The 22076-nt window shown below is 44.0% G+C and overlaps 1 protein-coding gene across 1 annotated transcript; it reads left to right on the top strand.

Moving 5' to 3' along the window:
• Positions 1 to 2493: 2493 nt before the first annotated feature.
• On the top strand, positions 2494 to 11240 carry LOC308699587 (green-sensitive opsin-4-like; the record flags this gene model as incomplete). Its single annotated transcript, XM_081380476.1, has 5 exons — positions 2494 to 2854; positions 2992 to 3160; positions 10507 to 10672; positions 10751 to 10990; positions 11127 to 11240. 5 exons carry the CDS (start codon positions 2494 to 2496, stop codon positions 11238 to 11240), a joined length of 1050 nt encoding a protein of 349 aa, XP_081236602.1.
• Positions 11241 to 22076: the final 10836 nt, after the last annotated feature.

The following is a 22076-nucleotide window of genomic DNA, read 5'->3' as shown; positions in this document are numbered from 1 at the left end:
CACTATATCGCTTTCACTCACTCACCATGTCACTCACTCACTATATCGCTTTCACTCACTCACTCACTCACTCACTCACTCACTCACTCACTCACTCACTATATCGCTTTCACTCACTCACTCAACATGTCACTCACTCATTCACTCACTATATCTCTTTCACTCACTCACTCAACATGTCACTCACTCACTATATCGCTTTCACTCACCCACTATGTCACTCACTCACTCACTCACTCACTCACTCACTCACTATATCACTTTCACTCATTCACTCACTCACCCAACATGTCACTCATTCACTATATCACTTTTACTCACTCACAATATCACTTTCACTCACTCACTCACTCACCATGTCACTCACTCACTATATCGCTTTCACTCACTCGCTCACTCACTCACTCACTCACTCACTCAACATCTCACTCAACATCTCACTCACACTTGTAATAAAGTAAAACATTTTAAGTTAACTTTTTTTTTTTTTATTTGACCATAGACTTTTATTTATGAAATGTAGTGCAGTAAAAAGTACAACATTATGCTTTGGAATGTTTTGAAGTAAAGGTTTTCCAAAGAAAAACACTGATAAAGTAAAAATACTTCACTACTTCACACTTTACAAAATAAAAAATAATTTTTCAACTACATGTCAACTAACTCTCAGTTGAGTATTAGTAGACTGTAGTACAGTGTTAGTAGACTGTTAGATTAGGGTACGGGTTAGTAAAAGTGACAAGTAGTTGTAAAAGTAAAAGACCAATAAAGTGTTAGCAGATATTAAGCAGACAGTCTACTAATACTAATATGATGCTCTTTTCAGTTTTTCAGAGCATGACCAAAGTTTCCCATTAAATCTCTAATTATTATGTTATATAATCATGTTTCCCCTCCCCTAGTTTTATAAAGTTTAAAACCAACAGATCATATAGAGAAACACTTTGTCCATACCACCCTGTCACAGTGAACCACTCCGTCACATCAGTTACCACCCCGTCACGGGGTCATTTTTGTTAAAATTTTAGGGAAGGAAATACAAATTTGCATAAATTAATGTTGAATGATGTTCTTGTTGTGTGGACTAATCAAATAAATGTAACTTTATTTGTATTTTTTAAGTGAATTTGTTTTTTCAGTACAAACAATGAGGCCATTGAAATGTCAAATTCATATTTCAAGATTAAAAAACTAAGAAAAAAAATAATGGATTAAATGACAAACTTTCAATTCATGTTTTACAAAAAAGTGACACTTTACTATTAGGAAAACATTAGTTTTTAAAAATATATTTATTGTTTTACTACTCTAATGGCATACATATTGTCTGTGACGGGGTGGTACAAGAACGACTGAATAAAAAGTATAATATTATTCAGGATTTTGTGCCTGAGGTGGGAAAATATAATTTTTTGGAGGATTAACATATCTTTAAACAGCCCGGTCTCACCCCCAAACGTCACATACTGACGCGTCTTGACCAAACGGCAATATACGACGAAAAGGGTACCCCTAAAACGTCCATATGAGACGAAGACATAAGCGCACCAGCAGCGCCTCTTAGCGGTACCCTAACGCATACCTAAACCTACCCATAACCCGAATAGTCACATACGGACGTTTTAGGGGTACCCTTTTCGTCGTATATTGCCGTTTGGTCAAGACGCGTCAGTATGTGACGTTTGGGGGTGAGACTGTGTTACTTTAAAGGTTTAAGTTTTTCAAAAATAAGTTTGTCCTTAATGCAAATTTGGAAAATTGCAAAGTGGAAATGGCACCCGTTTCGTAGAATGATATATATATCAAAGGTCTTCAATCCTGCTCCTTTAGGGCCACTGTCCTGCAGAGTTTAGTTCCAACCTGCTTCAGCACACCTGTCTTTGAATATTCAAGCGATTCTGAAGAGCTTGATGAGCTTATTCAGGTGTGTTTGATTGGGGTTGGAACTAAACTTTGCAGGACAGTGGCGAGTGGCCCTCCAGGAGCAGGATATATATATACACATGCACGTAGACCACCCAACCCAAGCCCCATAGCAGCACCACCACTGGCAACAGCTGTGACAGGTGAAAATTGTTATATTGAAATAAAACACACATCAGAGGTGACATTTAGTTATTTTAATGAGCTATTGTGTTACTCTCACTATTGAGCAACATCAGAAAATTATTGATTTACATTTTATCCTTGAAAAATAAAGCTTTGTTTTACTCACTTTGTACTGTCAATCAATATCATGCCCTAATTTAAGCTCCTAAAAAGGTGAACACACTTTAAGATTTAAAGCTTCACCGGTTGATTAGCCCAAAAGTGATTATCTGCTCTTATCATTCAAATCCCATACACCCTCCCCATCTTACGCTCCTGGATTTATCCTTTATAAGGAACCACAGAGGGATATATAAACACACCTGATGCACCTTTGCAAATAAAGAGCAGGTCCAACACAGCAGATCGCATCCACTTCCGGGTCTGGATCACTAGTAGGCAAAGATGAACGGCACTGAGGGAAACAACTTCTATGTCCCCATGTCCAACAGGACAGGGCTAGTGAGGAGTCCTTATGAGTATCTGCAGTATTATCTTGCTGAGCCGTGGCAGTTTAAAGCGCTTGCCGTTTATGTGTTCTTCCTCATCTGCTTGGGTTTTCCCATCAATGTCCTTACCTTGTTGGTTACAGCTCAACACAAAAAGCTCAGGCAACCTCTCAACTTCATTTTGGTCAACCTGGCTGTGGCTGGAACCATCATGGTTTGTTTTGGATTCACGATAACTTTTTACACAGCAATTAACGGCTACTTTGTTCTGGGTCCAACTGGCTGTGCGATTGAGGGCTTCATGGCCACACTTGGAGGTGAGAAGTTTTTTTGTTTGTTTGTTTGTTTTACTTTGAATGCTCTAAGTAATTAACTTAGGCGAATGTTAAAAGTAGAGTATGTTTGGCTGTAAATGTAGGGTGTAAATGAATTGTATATTTTACTTGCTACACAGGTGAAGTGGCCCTTTGGTCACTTGTGGTGCTGGCTATCGAGAGATACATTGTGGTTTGCAAGCCAATGGGTAGTTTCAAATTCTCATCCACCCACGCTTTGACAGGAATCGCATTTACATGGGTAGCGGCCATGGCATGTGCGGCTCCCCCTCTGGTTGGCTGGTCCAGGTTGGTCTAATAAGAAATTATGCAATTAATTTCCTCTCCAATGCAGTGATTATAACAACACATTTCAGTTGAACATGGGGCATTTACATTTTTTTAAACACAATATGTTTATTAATACAAAGGAATTTTTTACTTTCGATGTACAGCATTAAATAAGGCTTGCCCCAATGCAACGCTCACAATGAATTTTAATGGTAATTTTTAACTGCACAGTTTGTACTATGTATTTGTTTTCAAATCCCTGAATACAACAGACTATGTAAGGAAAAATTGACGACAGGCCGTTGAATTATTAGAAAAATAATGCACACCCGAGGTGGTAATGCGGTCACGACGCGAAGCGGAGTGGCCGTTCACCTAGGGTGTGCATTATTTTTCTAATAATTCAACGGCCTGAAGTCAATTATTCCGCTTATACTACAGTTACCACACCTCGAAACATTGTTCAGATTATGTATTTCAAGACGTTTGTAAAGTTTTTGTCATTAAAACGCTCTTGTATGTAGGACTAATTTCTTACGCATCTAATCCAATGCCTCCGTTGCTAATTCCAAAACGTCATTTTAGAGTTAGTAACGGAGGTTTGAGCCACTGATAACAGACTAATGCTGGGGACACACGACTAGCTGACACATTCTCTGACTATTTTCATCGACTGCAGCAGATTTTAAACACAGACTTTGAACACAGACTGAACGCGCTGAACACGCGTTTGGGCATGATCAGTCAAGTATCAAATTGCATTCATAACGATACTCGGTTACTCACGTAACCTCGGTTCTCTCTAGAGAGGGAACGAGTATTGCGTAAGGAACTTACGCTACGGGAAAAGTCATCTTTTCTCGAGATACTGAAGCCAAAAAATTATCCTTAATTTTTCATAATTTGTCAACGCAGTGCAGCAGGCAGCACAGCAGAGCTAGAGCGGGCAATACTGCGTGCTCATTGGCTGCCGCGCGGCAACTGCTTAAGCCTACCAGTGTGCCCCGCGTGACGTCACGCCCAATCAGGGTGCGCGCGCCCTCGCGCGTCACAGCCCGCCAGAAGGGGCGGCGTCAGAGCGTATAAAAACAGGGCTCGGAGGCTTAATTCTCTGGTTTCTGTCGAATGAAGCGACATGAGCTCGAGGCGCAAGCACGGCAGGGAACGCAATACTCGTTCCCTCTCTAGAGGGAACCGAGGTTACGTGAGTAACCGAGTATCGTTCTCTTACGAGAGGTTCTCTCGTATTGCGTAAGGAACTTACGCTACGGGAACCCTTTGTCAACTCCGTGCGCGCCATGCATCCACACACAACTCCAGGGGGAGGGGACCCGGGGAGTGAAGAGTGGGGAGAGAGGTGGCCAGCGATGCGGGCCAACACATGTACATAAGCACCCGTAGGGAGAAACAGAGCGGCGCAGCCGGTCTGTATATAAAAGCTTTCCCTGAAAGTGCGGCTCGACCAGAAGAGTCAAATCTAATATCCAGCCTGCGAAGAGCAGGGCATGAACATGATTTTAGACTGCAAGAAGTTTAGCCTGCAGGGCGGGAACTTCCAGGTTATAAAACCTAACAAATGTAGACGGGGAGGCCCAGCCTGCTGCCGTACAAATGTCATAAATGGAAATCCCACTGGACCATGCCCACGATGAGGCAACGCCTCTGGTGGAATGAGCCCGTATGCCCAGAGGGCACTGCAGGTCTTTGGACGCGTATGCTGTCGCAATAGCGTCCACTATCCATCTGGATAGCGTCTGTTTCAAGGCGGCGAGACCCTTGGTGTGCCCACCAAACGAAACAAAGAGCTGCTCTGAGAGCCTGAAGGCTGCAGAGCGCGTAATATAAAGCCTTAACGCCCTGACAGGGCAAAGGAGGTTATTATCGACCTCGCTGGCTGCCGGCGGCAGGGCTGAGAGGGAGATAACCTGTGCTCTGAAAGGAGTACCCAACACTTTAGGGACATAGCCATGTCTAGGTTTGAGAATGACTAACGAGTCGTTAGGTCCAAACTCGAGACACGACGCGCTAACTGATAGCGCATGCAAGTCACCCACACGTTTTACTGAGGCGAGGGCCAGCAGAAAAACGGTTTTGAAAGTGAGGTATTAGAGACCCACAGAGTCTAACGGCTCGAAGGGAAAAGCTTTAAGGGCCTCCAGGACCAAAGACAGATCCCATATCAGAACCGAAGGTGGCCGCGGAGGGTTCAGCCTCCTGGCGCCTCGCAGGAAACGGGTAATGAGTTTGTTTCTTCCTAGTGCAAGGCCGCGCGCCGAGTCGGCGAACGCAGCAATCGCCGCAACATACACCTTGAGCGTGGAGGGGGACCTGCCCGCGTCCAAGAGCTCTTGGAGGAAGTTCAGAACCTGTGGAACCCCACAGGACTGAGAGTTCAAACTCTTCCCTGCACACCATTTGTTAAACACTGACCATTTAGACGCATAGAGCCGCCTCGTCGAGGGGGCTCTGGACTGCGAGGTCGTGTTAACTACCCCTTCTGGCAGATCAGCGAATATTCGTTGATTACCCACGCATGCAGAGACCAGCGCTCTGGATGGGGATGCAGAATTGACCCTCGGGCTTGAGAGAGACGGTCTCTCCTCGCCGGAATCGGCCACGGGGCTGTGTCTGACAGGCTCACCAGCTCCGGGAACCAGGGTTGGTTCTCCCAGTGCGGGGCTATGAGGAGCACTGCGCAGCGCGTTTCCCTGATCTTTGCTAATACCTGAGGCAGCATTGAGATCGGGGGGAAAGCGTACAACGGGACACTGGGCCAAACTTGGGCCAGCGCATCCTTGCTCTTCGAAAAGAACCTTTTGCACTGAGCGTTCTCGCTTGTGGCAAAAAGGTCCAATTTCGCTTCGCCGAAGCGGCGCCACAACGTCTGTACCGTCTGGCTGTGTAACGCCCATTCCCCTGGGGTAACATTGTCCCTGGACAGTTTGTCCGGGTCGTCGTTCAGGTGCCCGGGCACGTGCGCGGCTCTCAGCGAGCGCAGCGAGCCCTGAGCCCAGACCAAAAGGCGTTCTGTTAGAGCGCGCAGGGCTCTGGATCTGAGTCCGCCCTGGCGGTTCACGTAGGACACCACTGACATGTTGTCTGAGCGAACTAGCACGTGGTGTCCCCGCAAGTATGGGAGAAAATGCTTCAAAGCCTTCTCGACCGCTAACATCTCCAGACAGTTTATATGGAGGTTCCGCTCTGGGCCCGACCAGGGGCCGCAGATTGGTCTGCCCCCGTAAAGCGCTCCCCAACCCATGTTGGACGCGTCTGTCGAGACCACTTTGCGGTGTGAGATGACTCCCATTGTCACTACCTGTCGGTACCATTCGGGCGCTAGCCAGGGCTGCAGGGCTGAGACACAGACCTGAGTCACGCTGACTTGAGCGCTGCCCGAAACCCACGCTCCGCGGGGTATTTTCGATTTCAGCCAGCATTGAAGCGGGCGCATTCGAAGTAAACCCAGCTGTAGGACCGCTGCGGCTGATGCCATATGGCCTAACAGCTTCTGGAAACGTTTCAGAGGGAGGTATCTGCCCTTTTGGAAGGATGCGGCGAGGTGTCGAACACAGCGCGCGCGCTGTTCTGACAGCCTGGCCGTCATCGCCACCGAGTCCAGTTCTATTCCTAGGAAGGAAATTGACTGACTGGGGATAAGTGACCTCTTGGCCCAGTTCACCGAAAGACCCAGGCTTTCCAGATGACTGAGAAGCGCTATCTTGTGAGAGATGAGTTCCTCTTTTGACTGCGCTAGTCTTTCAGATCGAGAGATATGAACCAGTCCCTCGGGCGAATTAGCGCGAGGATCTGCCTGGTCGTAAGCATTTTGAACGGCCGTCTCATGAGAGCCCTGTTCAAATGTGTCAGATCTAATATGGGTCTGAGCCCACCGTCCTTCTTGGGCACGAGGAAATAACGGCTGTAAAAGCCCGCCTCAGTCAGAGAAGGAGGAACTCTCTCTATCGCCTTTTTTTTTTTTTTTTTTTTTTTTTTCGTAGCAGCTTCGCTATTTCTGCATGAAGCAGATGGGCTGCTTCTGCGTTCACTTTCATTTCGGTCCGGGCTTGAAAGCGCGGAGGCCGACGACTGAACTGTAGCGAATACCCCTGTATTACCGTGTCCAGCACCCATGTCGACACACCCGGAATAGCTTTCCATGCATTCGCACTCATAGCTAGGGGTCGAATGGCCTCTGAGTCCTGCCCGCTGCATAGCGCGGGACGAGGGACCTGCAGTGGCGGGCGCGCGGTGCGCGCTGAGACAGTGCTGTGAGACGGGGACTCGCTGATAGCAGTGACCGGCCGGATTGCGCTGAGAGAGCGCGCGTGAGTGTTTATAGCAGAGTGTGAACGCAGGGGAGCGGGCACAGGACTCTTTATTAAAACACGGCCGGTGGCAGTGGCGATATCTGAACCCTGAACGTGTGAGACAGAGCGAACAGCGTGTGGTTGTGAGCACTCGTGAGCGGGCACCTTTCCTACACTTAACACTCGAGCGGCAAGTGCGCGCTTTATGTGAGTGTGCTCTGTGGGGTACACAGGGGGAATTGTGCTTGTGTGTAGAAATGAACACTGGGTCGTGGGCATATTTACTACACTCAAACACCGTCGGCGTGAGCCGAATAACCAGAATTAACACTCTTTGCCAGATTTTCTGGGCCGCTGTACGAACAGCGTTTGTGTGCAGGCGAGCGAGTTGTATAACTGACTCATTGGCTGCAATACACACACTTTCTGCGTGTGAGAAGCTGGCCGCGAGCTTGGATCAGCGAACAGCATAAAAATTTTTGCTGCCAGAGCCGGGATCGAACACGGGTCTCTGGTGTGAAAGCCTGTTATTCTGCCACTGAGCCACAGGGGAAGAGTGCATAGGCTATCGGTTCGCTCGAGCATAAGAGAGTGCGGGTCATGTTTTTCGTCGGCGATAGCGTGCAGACGTGCGTGTATTATAACAGGCTCGTTGCTGCAACATTAACATTTTCAGCCGCCTAAACTCAGAGGGGGCTGAGAAACGTATGGGAATTGGAGAATGGCACGGCCTCAGCGGGGCTACAAACATCTCCCTCCTCATTCCGCCGGTGAGTGAGGCACGCGGGGTGCTGAGCATTACTCGTGACCGTCCGCTCTGACATCCCTGAGAACGGCGCAGTTTGCGCGGGAGTAGCCGGAGCGTCGTCATGTTCTGCAGGCGAGCGTGTAAGGTAACAGGCTCGTTTACTGCAATATTAATATTTCCAGCCGCCTGAACTTAGAGGGGACTGAGAAATATGTGAGAAAGGCGGAAGCCAAGCCTCGGTGGGACTCGAACGCTCTCTTTCCTCCTATCACCGGCGAGTGACGGACGCGGGGACAGTAGCTTTCTTGTAACGTAAAGAAAACTAACCCCGCGACTGTCAGCTTCTGCAATCCCTTGTGAGCGACGCAGTCCGCGCGGCTTGAACAGAGGGAGAGAGTGCGGGGAGAGCGAGTAGCCAGAGAGCGTTATCATGTTTGCAGGCGTGCGTGTACTGTAACAGGCTCGTTTACTGCAATATTAATATTTTCAGCCGCCTGAACTTAGAGGGGACTGAGAAATATGTGAGAAAGGCGGTAGCCAAGCCTCGGTGAGACTCGAACACTCTCTTTTCTCCTATCACCGGCGAGTGACGGACGCGGGGACAGTAGCTTTCTTGTAACGTAAAGAAAACTAACCCCGCGACTGTCAGCTTCTGCAATCCCTTGTGAGCGGCGCAGTCTGCGCGGCTCGAACAGAGGGAGAGAGTGCGGGGAGGGCGAGTAGCCAGAGAGCGTTATCCTGTTTGCAGGCGTGCGTGTGCTGTGACAGGCTCGTTTACTGCAGTATAGATATTCCCAGTAGCCTGAACTAGGAGGGGACTGAGAAATATGTTAGAGATGGAGGTTAGACCGGCCTTGGCGGGTCTAGAACACTCTTTTCTCCTTTCGCCGGGAGACGGCGGGCGGGGGGGAGGGGGGTAGCTTTCTTGTAACGTAAAGAAAGCTAGCCCCGTGACCGTACGCGTCTGCGATCCCTTGTGAGCGGCACGTTTTGCGCGGCTCGAACAGAGGGAGAGAGCGAGCCCCGTAATCATCCGCATCTCTAACACACCTTGTGAGAGGCGCAGTTGCGCGGCTCGACAGAGGGAGAGAGAGAGCGGGGAGTGGTGCGAGGCATTTGAAACAACGCCTCGTGTAAAGATACATCAGTAAAACACATAATGAGAAAGGATATATCGCCGGATAGCTGAGCTGGCACGGCAGGCTGAAGGCGGCGAAGATTCGTCCGGCTTCCTCAGGCTGTCCTAGGCTGGCTCGTTGCTGGTTTCGACGGCGGCGGCTTCTCTCAGAGAGCAGCGATGCGAAGAGCTTCGCTGAAGAGACAGAAATCAGAGAATTAAGCCTCCGAGCCCTGTTTTTATACGCTCTGACGCCGCCCCTTCTGGCGGGCTGTGACGCGCGAGGGCGCGCGCACCCTGATTGGGCGTGACGTCACGCGGGGCACACTGGTAGGCTTAAGCAGTTGCCGCGCGGCAGCCAATGAGCACGCAGTATTGCCCGCTCTAGCTCTGCTGTGCTGCCTGCTGCACTGCGTTGACAAATTATGAAAAATTAAGGATAATTTTTTGGCTTCAGTATCTCGAGAAAAGATGACTTTTCCCGTAGCGTAAGTTCCTTACGCAATACGAGAGAACCTCTCGTAAGAGAACCGGCCTTAAAGTGTGTTCCTGGCTTTATGCAGTTATTAATGCAGTTATTAGAGAGAGATGTTGCAATGATGAGACAGAAAAGCATGTGCGTCAGTATTATTATTTATTTATTAATTTAATTCGTTTTAAGTAATTCGTTCATTCTTTTTTTTTTTTCATTGACAGATGACAGTAGACTATAGCCAAATAAATTAAACACAAAGCCCTTTTAACAAGTGGGCCTATAAGTAATTATTTATTTATTATTATCTGCAATAAAAATCCGTACTGCAGGACTATCCATTTATTTAGCCTATATTCAGTTGAATTTTCTATTGATTTTAACATAGAAGGGACTATATACTTTATTTATTAAAATTAAACTGCATGTTTCTATTGATTGTGAAGCTAGACATTGAAAATTGCAGATCAAGCGCATGCGGCTAAATGTTTTTTCTTGTTATGAATTGTATCCTATTTTCCGTTATTACCGTTGACTACGCGAAGTGATATGGAACTGTAATGCGGTCAAGGGAACGCGGTGGAACTACTTTAGCCGTGCGTTTCCCTGAAAATAATGCACACCTTAGAACGTTCGTCAACCAATCAGATTCAAGCATTCAACGGCCCTGTAGTATAATCTAACTTAAGTTTCCTAACATCAAGTGCTTTTCTTTAACAGATATATTCCTGAGGGAATGCAGTGTTCATGTAGACCAGACTACTACACCATGAGTCCTAAAAACAACAATGAATCATATGTTGTCTACATGTTCGTCTGCCATTTTATACTTCCGGTCACCGTAATCTTCTTCACCTATGGGCGGCTTGTTTGCACCGTCAAGGCGGTATGAAATGTCACTTTAAACATTCCTGCAAATTCTCAACTATTGGAATACTAAAAATTGCCTGCTTTGCTCACTTAGGCTGCAGCTCAACAGCAGGACTCAGCATCCACCCAGAAGGCTGAGAGAGAAGTAACAAAAATGGTCATCCTGATGGTTTTTGGTTTCTTGGTGGCTTGGACCCCTTATGCCACTGTTGCTGCTTGGATCTTCTTTAATAAGGGAGCTGCTTTCAGTGCCCAGTTCATGGCTGTTCCTGCCTTTTTCGCAAAGAGCTCATCCATATATAACCCTGTCATCTATGTGCTTCTAAACAAACAGGTAAATCATATATCACACTTTTCTTACATATCCTAGACATCCCATTCCCGTTCTTCTCCCTCTCCTCTCTCTACTGTCCATCAATAAAAAGCTACATAAACCCCCCAAAAGTACTAAATAAAACACTCTTTTACAGTTCAGGAACTGCATGCTGACCACTATTTTCTGTGGAAAGAATCCTCTTGGCGATGACGAGTCCTCAACTGTGACCGCCAGCAAGACGGAGGTGTCCTCTGTATCTCCAGCATAGACTTTTGAACCTCTCACAGATTATGTTCTTTTAGTCATTGACCAATTTGGGCATCTGAAAAAAAGAAGAAAAAAAAAAGACAGTTGAATTAGTTTCTGGTTGGGTTCACCATCACATTAACTGAATTTAGAGCTCAGGGTTTATTGGGTGATCAGTGAACATTGAAACTGTGGTTTTATTTTTATGTGCCGGGAGGCTAGCATTTATATCTTCTGCCTAAAATGTACATATATTTAGTAAATAATGAAAAAGAAATACATAGAAATAAATACTGGCATTAAATACTGTTTCAGTTTCCATTTTTAATGAATTTAATGAATTTAATGTTTGTCTAAATTGAGAGATAGACTATACATTTAGTACTAGAATAATGTTCAGTCTTAATAAAAAGTTTACAAATGTACACAAAAATATGGAATACACAAATAATGTATATATTCCATAAAGTGTTTTGTCTGGCAGACCCAGTTTGGAATAATTAGAAAACATAAGTAAATATGGTAATTCAACTATTGTAGAGTTATCTATTTTTATGAGAGATCAGCAGGATGACCAATTTCTTGTACCATTCTGATCCTGCCAAAATGTCCTTATGTGCTAACACTAAATGCTATTGGCCAGGCACAGACATTAACGGCTACAATTCCAGGAATGTGTTTTCTCAAAGATGAACAAGGTCAGCTTGGCAAGAGGTCCATTAAAGAAATAGTCAAAAATTACCTTTTTGGAATCAAAAGAAAGTAGTATGAAAACTATATTTTTGAAAACTATGCAGTCCATATAAATAAAAGAGAGTAGATTATTTTTTTCATTTTAGTGTACTCATTAAATGTTGTCAAATAGGGTATAATTTTGATACTGAATTATTGGAAAATAAATGATCATGATAAGGCAGTTTGAAAGTTGTAAACATGATTGCACAATTTGCTGTTACAGCCTAAGCATTCACACTAGGGGAAAAATATAAAAAGTAAACTTTCAAGAGGGTAAATGAAGCTATAAGAATTTTTTATATTAAAGGTAGGGTAGGCAATTTCGGAAAGGCTAGCAATATCAAGCTAGCTTTGAAAGCATGAGATTCCACCCAACCTTCAGAGTGTCTACAAAGTCACACTTCCTCCAAAACATGAGGGTGTACACTATACAGCTGAGTCTGCAAAGCGTTACACGAGACGGCATTAAAATTACCTCATGTCTCAAAGCACGTGACATAACAATAATAATGAACGTACACAACTTACAGAGCTCTGACTTGTACCACCTGACTGCTGCAGTCAGGCCCGGTTCTACGGGGGTGCTTGAGGGTGCTAAGCACCCTCAAATAAAAGTGAAAGCACCCTCAGATGAAAAATTATTAATAGCACACATAAACGAGATTTTGCCGAAAATAAAACACAGACGGATTTCACACTCTTGCCTATAATAGTATAGCCTACACAAAATAAATAAATTAATAAAATTAAACAAATATATATATAAAATAAATTATTTCGTTATGCTTTCATGTTTAATGCATTGTTGTAGTTGTCCTTTCGTGATCGCGATACGCAAAAGGTGAAGCTGTCTCTTTAATTGCCCACTTTGCTTGCGTGCGTGCTTCCCGCTCAGAAATTTTGTTAGCTGACTTTCTGAGACGGGGCTTTAGGTAACGTAAAAATAAGTGTCGATCAATTTTTAATCATCATGGACATAAGAAAATGGCTCAAGCAAGCCGTTTGAAGGAAGGTTACAGTACTGAATATATTTGGATTAGCTTCTCCTCCGAATCACAACCTGTAAGTATTATTATTAATAATTGTAGCATGCTCAATAAGTATTTTGTGTAACGTTATGTGTGTTGTGTAACGTTAAGCTAGCGCAGCTTCTTGGTCTTTTGCTGTCAATTGTTTTGAACTGCTTGTCGTTGTTATTGGAGTTGTCATAAAGAATATAGCAGCAATACCTTGGTGTAATAACGTTACTGCAGAAGTGCTTTATCAATATGTTTATGCATAACGCTAACAATGAATGACTGATTGGGTGTTGATGTGTTGTCATGGTTGTCATATTGTACAGACCCGGCAGTCAGCGCTAGTGCATTATGGGTAATTGTTTGTTGGGAGTTGATTTATGCGTTATTACAGCAATATGGTTGGGGTTTGTGTTAGTAAAGTTACGTGTGTTTATGTTCAAGTTAGATTGGATGTTCTTGGTACATTTTCTGCCTGGTTATGTAAAAATGTGTCTCTCACCGTCATGGAGAGAGACGTGTGTAAGGCAGTGACTTCAATGAGTGTTCAATTGTCGTTGAAGTTGGTTACAACAAAGGTATTACCACAGTGTAGGTAGACTATGTGTTAATGTTTTGCAAAGTGAAGATTGCTGCTTGTTTACATGCTATTCTATAATTTACTGCCAGATCGTATATTGTTTAATTTAACAGCAATTACAGCAGTATTGTTGTATACAACATCCCCAATTTTGAGTTACTATGTTTCAGACTGATGACTGAGCTATTTCCTACGATTATGTAAGCAGCACCCTCACTATATTCAGAAGCACCCTCAGTGATTTGGTTCTAGAACCGGGCCTGGCTGCAGTTTTATTTCATAGTTGATAGTGTTAACATAGAAACTGAAAACGTGAACAACTCCAGGTAGAACGTCACATTTGTGATCTCATAAGTACGGTTACAACATGGTGTGAACGCAGCATAAGCTCATTGTTTTGGTTCAGGAGGAACTGTAAAAGGTGGCTGCTGTTTGTTTGCACTGCTCAGTGACTTTCTACAACTCTGCATTGCCTCAAAGAACGTGCTGATAATGTCTGATGTCCATGTGAGCAGGTATATGCGGAGGTATGGAAATACACATATGTAGACAGGCAGGTAGGACATTATATCATTGCATTCGGACCGAATCACACATTCACAGAAGATACACTATATTGCCAAAAGTATTGGGACACCCCTCCAAATCATTGAATTCAGGTGTTCCAATCACTTCCATGGCCACAGTTGTATGAAATCAAGCACCTAAGCATGCATAGAGCTTCTAAAAACATTTGTGAAAGAATGTCGCTCTCAGGAGCAGAGTGAATTCAAGCATGATATGATAGGTTGCCATCTGTGCAATAAGTCCATTCATGAAATTTCCTCACTACTAAATATTCCACAGTCAACTGTTAGTAATATTATAACAAAGTGGAAGCAATTGGGAACAACAGCAACCCAGCCACGAAGTGGTAGGCCACGCAAAATCACAGAGTGGGGTCAGCGCATGCTGAGGCGCACAGTGCACAGAAGTCGCCGACTTTCTACAGAGTTAAAAGCTACAGACCTCCAAACTTTGTGTGGCCTTCAGATTAGCTCAAGAACAGTGTGTAGAGAGCTTAATGAAATGGGTTTCCATGGCCGAACAGCTGAATCCAAGCCTTACATCACCAAGTGCAATGCAAAGCATCGGATGCAGTGGTTTAAAGTACGCCACCACTGTACTCTAGAGCAGTGGAGATGTGTTCTCTGGAGTGAAGAATCAGGCTTCTCTGTCTGGCCATCCGACGGACGTGTCTGTACTTGGTGGTTGCCAGGAGAACGGTACTTGCCTGACTGTATTGTGCCAAGTGTAATGTTTGGTGAAGGGGGGGATTATGGTGTGGGGTTCTTGGGCCTCTTAGCTCCAGTGAAATGAACTCTTAATGCTTCAGCATACCAATTTTGGGACATTTTGGACAATTTCATGCTCCAAACTTTGTGAAAACAGTTTGGGGATGGCCTCTTCCTGTTCCAACATGACTGCACACCGGCGCACTAAGCAAGGCCCATAAAGACATGGATGAGCAAGTTTGGTGTGGAGGGACTTGACTGGCCTGGACAGTCCTGACCTCAACCTGATAGAACACCTTTGAGATGAATTAGAGCAGAGACTGCGAGCCAGGCCTTCTCGTCCAAAATCAGTGCCTGACCTCACAAATGCACTTCTAGAAGAATGGTCAGAAATTCCCATAAACACACTCCTAATCCTTGTGGAAAGCCTTCCCAGAAGAGTTTGCATATGAAGAACCAATCAAATTCATATAATTTTGCCATTCCATTTGCCATTTTGCTATTCTATAAAAACTATTGTATTCGTGTTATCTGGTGGGATTCTTAATGGAATTTGTCTGAGATCCTCCAGCCTTGCTTCTTCTTGGGAGAGATTCCCTGAGAACTGCTCGGGAACTCTTTTGGCCGTGATTAAAGCATTTAAAGGACATTTGCTGAAGTCTGTTTGTCGATCATTGCTGCGCAGCAAGAAAGCTAGTTAGGTAAGCAAGTTAGTTAGGTAGACTATATATTAAACGCCGATTGGAGACGACCCAGGTAGCTACAGTGGTGGTCAAAATTGATGGCACCCCTAATATTTGATAAAAAATGGCTGTAAAAAATAAATCTGCATTGTTTATCCTTTTGATCTTTCCTTCAAAAAATTCGCAAAAATCGAACCTTTCATTGAAGTAAAATAATTGAAATTGGGGGGTAAATCACATAATGAAATAAATGTTTTTCTCCAAAACACGCTGGCCATAATTGTTGGCACCCCTAGAATTTTTTATGAGAAAAATATCTCTGAAGTATATTCCCATTAATATTTACCTTTTTTAGCACACCAGGGTGACTAGGAACATGAAATTGTCCAGCTATGACTTCTTGTTTCACAGGAGTTTATATATGAGGAAACACAAAGGCCAAATTCCCTTGCTCATCCATCACAATGAGTAAAGCCAAATAATATAGTTCTGATGTGCAGCAAAAGATTGTTGAGCTTCACTGTCACGGTTCATGAATCGGCTGTCTCATGCTGATGTGTCTGTGTGAGTGTAATTGTGTGGGTGTAGTTACTCGTTGTGTTGATTAGTGTCTCCAGCTGTCATCAATCCCAGTTCCCTTTATATGCCCAGTAATTTCCCTCTCATGTTGTCAAATCATTGTGGTTGTTCCTCGGTGTGTGTCCTGTTCCTGTTCCTGTTCCTGTTCCTGTTCCTGTTCCTGTTCCTGTTCCTGTTCCTGTTCCTGTGCCTTCTTCGTGTGGATTTTGTCAGTTTCTTCGTGTCGCCTGGATGTTCCACGGTTCCTGGTTTTTCACTCGAGCACGCTGATCACCGCACCACCACCGGATCGCCATCTCGTCCCTGCTTCATTGCCACATGAGTGTTTGTCCCCGACCTGTGTCTACATCTGACCATTTATAATAAACTGAGTTTTACTTGCATCTTGCATCCTCCTGTTATTTCCTCACAGAACGATCTGACCAGACCATGGATGCAGCAAGCACGTCCCAGATCAACGACTTCATCACTTACAGTATCTCTGAGTCTGGAATCTGAGGTCGCGGCCCCCTCCGTTCACGCATTCGTCCAGAGGTGCCGCCGTACTTGGACTAGAGCCCGTGAGACTCTACTCCAAGCAGGGGGGCGCATGAAGGCCAAGGCCGACCTTCACCGGTCAAAGCCTCCCGTTTACGTGGTGGGTCAAAAAGTGTGGCTTTCTACCAAGAATATTCCGCTCCGCTACCTGTCTAACAAGTTAGCTCCCAAATTCATTGGCCCGTTTCCTGTCACCAAAATTATTAATCCAGTGACAGTCTGACTCAAACTCCCTCCTGCGTACAGAATTCACCCCGCCTTCCATGTGTCTAAAGTCAAGCCCGTATTTTATTCTCACATTAATCCGCCTGCCCCGGCTCCCCCCCGCCGCGACTCGTAGATGGGGAACCCACATATTTGGTACATCGCATTCTGGACTCAAGACGGAGGGGACGCGGATTTCAGTACTTGGTGTCCTGGGAGGGTTACAGTCCGGAGGAGAGAAGTTGGGTACCTGCTAGAGACATTCTGGATCACTCCCTTATTGATGATTACAATCGACAGGTAAGGTTGTCTGGGAACGCCTAGGGAGGGGGGTACTGTCACGGTTTATGAATCGGCTGTCTCATGCTGATGTGTCTGTGTGAGTGTAATTGTGTGGGTGTGGTTACTCGTTGTGTTGATTAGTGTCTCCAGCTGTCATCAATCCCAGTTCCCTTTATATGCCCAGTAATTTCCCTCTCATGTTGTCAGATCGTTGTGGTTGTTCCTCGGTGTGTGTCCTGTTCCTGTGCCTCATCTGCAAAGTTTTTCGTCTGGATTTCGTCAGTTTCTTCGTGTCGTCTGGATGTTCCACGGTTCCTGGTTTTTCACTCGAGCACGCTGATCACCGCACCACCACCGGATCGCCATCTCGTCCCTGTTTCATTGCCACCTGAGTGTTTGTCCCCGACCTGTGTCTACATCTGACCATTTATAATAAACTGAGTTTTACTTGCATCTTGCATCCTCCTGTTATTTCCTCACATTCACAAAATAGAAAGTGGCTGTAAGAAAATAGCTAAAGAATTGAAAATCCCCATTTTGGCCATCAGGGCAATAATTAAGAAGTTATAATCAACTAAAGATGTTACGAATCTGCCAGGAAAAGGACGTGTGTCTATACTGTCTTAATGCACGGTGAGGAGGAAAGTTTGAGTGGCCAAAGACTCTTCAAGGATCACAGATGGAGAATTGCAGAGATTAGTTGAGTCTTGGGGGTCAGAAAGCCTAAAAAGAAAATGATCAAACAACCCCTACATCACCACATGTTGTTTGGGATGGTTTCAAGAAAAATACTCCTCACTGGACACGACTGGAACTTCAAAAGGGACCGGATTCTATGTCAGATGAAAAAAAAAAGAGGGCTTTTTGGCAGCAAACCCAGCAGATGTGTTTGGTGCACACAGGGATAAAAAGTACCCCATGCCTACGGTTAAATATACTGCTGGATCTTATATGTTGTGGGCCTATTTATTTGCTGGAGGTCCTGCACATCTTGTTCAGATACATGGTATTATGGATTCTAGCAAATGCAAACAGATAAAAAATCAAAACCTGACGGCTTCTGCTAGAAATCTTATAATGGGCCGTGGTTGGATCTTCCATCAGGACAACGGTCCAAAACAAACATCAAAATCAACACAACAATGGGTAACTTAGCACAAAATGAAGCTTCTGCCATGACCGTCCCAGTCCCCTGACCTGATGAGTGGAGTGAACTGAAGAGAAGCACCAACATGGATCTGGGAATCTGAAGGATCTGGAGAGATTCTGTGCGGAGGAATGGTCTCTGAACTCTTGTCAGGTGTTCTCTCCAAACTCATCAGGCATTATAGGAGAAGACTCAGAGCTGTTATCTTGGCAAAAGGAGGTTGCAAAAAGTATTTAATAACAGGGTGCCAACAATTATGCCCAGCGTGTTTTGGAGAAAAACATTTATTTTTTGATGTGATTTACCCCCCACTTTCAATTCTTTTACTCCAATGACAGGTTAGATTTTTGTGAATTTTTTGAATGAAAGATCAAAAGGATAAACAATGCAGATTTTTTTTTTTTTATATAGAGGACGTTGATTGGAGATGACCCAGGGAATGTCGATTGGAGATGACCCAGATCGTTAGGTTTAGGGAAAAATCTACCACAGCTGCAAAGGGTGGGCCAACTCCATATTAAACCCTACTGATTAAGAATGGGATGTCATTAAACTTAATGTGCATGTTAAAGGTTGTCTAAGCGATCCCGGGAGACGTTTCTTCTTGTTGACATTCGAATTATTGTCAAACAAAACGGAGGCTGGCTAGACCCTCCCTCCTCCTCATCCCGTCTCCTCCCTCCTCCCCTCCCTTCCGGTATAAAGGAAAGTCAAAATAGTCACTACAAAGTTAAGTTTTACTGATACTTCATTCAATGTGTAATGTCGCCAAGTTAGATAAATGCTTTTATATATTGCAGAACAGAATGCAGAAAAAGAGAAAAATGATCTTAAAATCGTTTTGCCACCTGAGGTTTTAAATAGCTCCCATACAAGGACGCAATGATAGCAAGATAACGTTTAGCTTCGCGTTTCCCAGTGAGCATAAACAACGGCGGCGTTGTAAACCAATTTAGTCAAAGTTGTCAATAGCCTATAAATGAACATTCAAATTCACGACAAACCGTGGGTGAAAACAACCCTTAACTTACACAAATTGTCGCCCTACTGTGAATTTGCTTGATCATTTACAATAGAGATTGATCGCTGCTAGAAACATACATGTTGTATTCACCAAAGTTAACGCTGACTGCATAAATCTAGCTAATTACATCCTTGTGTTGGTTTGGCGAACATGACCGTCAGTTTAGAAAGAAAAGTGGATTTACCTGTTCTGCAAAAACAGAGCAACTGAATGTCGGATAGTAGCTGCTAGCTAATCCCTTCTGCCGGCGGAGGTCTCGCCACATTTCAAAGGTTTTTCCGATGTAAATTCGGGACTTCGCGCGTTCCTTATCCTTGTCCCTCTTGCAAGTTGTTCTGTTCATCGGAACGTCGTCTATTTGGTCGTGTGTCGGCCATAATTCAAACTTCCCTCTTCATCTCTCTCCTCCACACACCCACCTCATGTGCACGCGCACTAACCCCGCAAACGCGCAAACCCCACCCTTCAACACTTCTTGTCGGTTATTGGCTGGAGCTCTGTTTGTTATGTTTCGGGGTGCGGGTGAGCACAGTTTGTTTTTGTTGCCGTTTGTGGAGCCTGTGGTGTCTACAGAGACCGCGTTTTTTTACAGTGTGTTCAGGGGACAGGCAGCTAGCGGATAGTGAGGAGATGTTTGCTGTAGGTGACAAAAAATGTTTTGGCCTGACATCGCTTAGACAACCTTTAAGGCAGACGTGTCAAATCTTTTGGCAATATAGTTGTCACGGAACGCTCGACAACGCCTCCTCCTGGTTTCACTAGATCCCTCTCTCCCGCGTATTAGGACTGCATTTCCCATTATCCACCTGTGCTCATTATCTCCTGATTAGTCTCCTTATCATTGCATTATTATCACCTGTGTACCCTCAGCTCCCCTTTATCTGGACTGCTCTGCTCATTGTTAATTTCTGAAGTCTTGTTTTACCCAAACTCTGTCTCTAGCTTTATTCTCGTGTTTGCTCTTGTGATTTTGACTTGGACTCTGATCTCGTTTTTGAACCTAAGCTGCCAGCCCCTGACCTATGCCTGTTTGAGTTACGATTCTTGGATTGCCCTTACCTGTGGGCTGTTTTGTGTTATTTCTGCTGGCCTTGCCTAGTGCTCTTGAGTTCTATGACTGTTTATCTCTGCTGGCTTACCTGTGTTAATAAAATACTGCAGATGGATCCGACCGCCTCAGCCTCTTCGTCACAAGTGTATATATACATCTTTTAATATGTAGACCACTTTTATTATTGATTATTTTACTGATTCATTTTGATGTGAACAGAGTTTCAACCAGTATAACAAAAAATGTTTATAAAAAAATTGCTTGCCCTAAATTTATAAATAAGCCTAAAGTTTCTTTAATGAGCATACTGTAGGTTTCAATTTCATTTTTCTTTCAGTCTTCTTAGGGAATTTTAAATAATCTTCATTTATTTTCAGTGGTGTTTGTTCTCATATCCTTAACCAAAAAATGACATCAGTAATCGCTACAGTAAGTCACTAATCCTGAATCTGAGGCAAGGAAGCCTGTAACATTTAATAGAGAATAACCGAACATTTTGTTTTAAATAGCTTGATGGGGTGGCAATTATGCCAGTCAGGTTACATTTACAGTTGGAGCATTCTTTGATCAGCACTGAACAAATACCTTCTTTAAATGACAAGTACTGGTCTCAAAAAGCAATTCTCTTTCACAGTACGTCATGTTTAGTCAGGTTGTCATATTTACAAGCATATTTCAGTGCAGTTAATGGACATTGCTACCTATTACACTCTATGTGCTAATCAACAAACAATGGATCAAATGCTTCAAAATCATGTACTGCTAACATTCAAATCACTAAGTGTAATTTGTATTTGTAAGTCTTTTATTTCTTAAAACTCTTTGCTTTATTGTAGCATTCTAATCCAGTTTATCAGACTGAATGCTGATCTTTTCCACAGCAAAAATCCTTTTGGTGGTAATAAATCCTTAACTTTGTCAACAAGCAAAAAAACAACAAAAAAAAAAACAAGAATTTGTCAACACACCTACTCTCCCATACGTCGTCTTACTTTAACAGGATTGCCCGAATTTTTCACTTGTTTATTTATATGTATTATAGTTTTTGATAATGTTGATTATGCACTTTTTTCTATTCACTGTTTCTGTCTCTCCTGAACTTGTCCTCATTTCTCCCTGCAGTCATGTCGTGTAAGTGTCCAGCCAGTTCACTCACCTAGACCTAACACAACTAACTCTAACAGGATTATGAGATCAGGCTCTGGTACTAAGAAAGGCATTGACTTCTCAGTGGGCACAACTCAACAAGATAAAGATAAGACAAAGATCTGCTTAAGCCAATTTGCAAGGTGCTCACCTAACTGGATACTGGACACTAACCTGCCAGCTCTGGCTAAAGGAATTATGGTTTTAAACTAATTGTTTTCCCCCTCATGGTGAGAAGCATGCAGTCCATTTACATGTAGTCCTGTTCAAGCTATTTTCTGTATATATTTTGTAAATAATAAAATACGCTAGATAAACAAACACTTACATGAAAAGAACCTATACACTTTAAGTGTACCTCAGGGAACATTAAAATAATAAAAAATCCATTTCATTACCCCTTTTAAGGTGCTCTAAGCGATGTTGGGTGACGTCAATTCTTGTTGACGTTCGAAGTATAGCAGTGTTTCCCACACATAGACTAATTTGTGGCGGTGCGCCACAGAATCAACACCGGCCGCCACATATTGCGTTTCGTTATAAAAAAATAATACAAAAAATACGCTATTTAAAACACGCAGCGTATTCATTCAGCTGCAT

The sequence above is a fragment of the Scardinius erythrophthalmus genome (assembly GCF_964197995.2).
Source record: "Scardinius erythrophthalmus genome assembly, chromosome: 12".
NCBI lineage: Eukaryota > Metazoa > Chordata > Actinopteri > Cypriniformes > Leuciscidae > Scardinius > Scardinius erythrophthalmus.
This window is presented reverse-complemented; position numbering and strand designations above follow the sequence as displayed.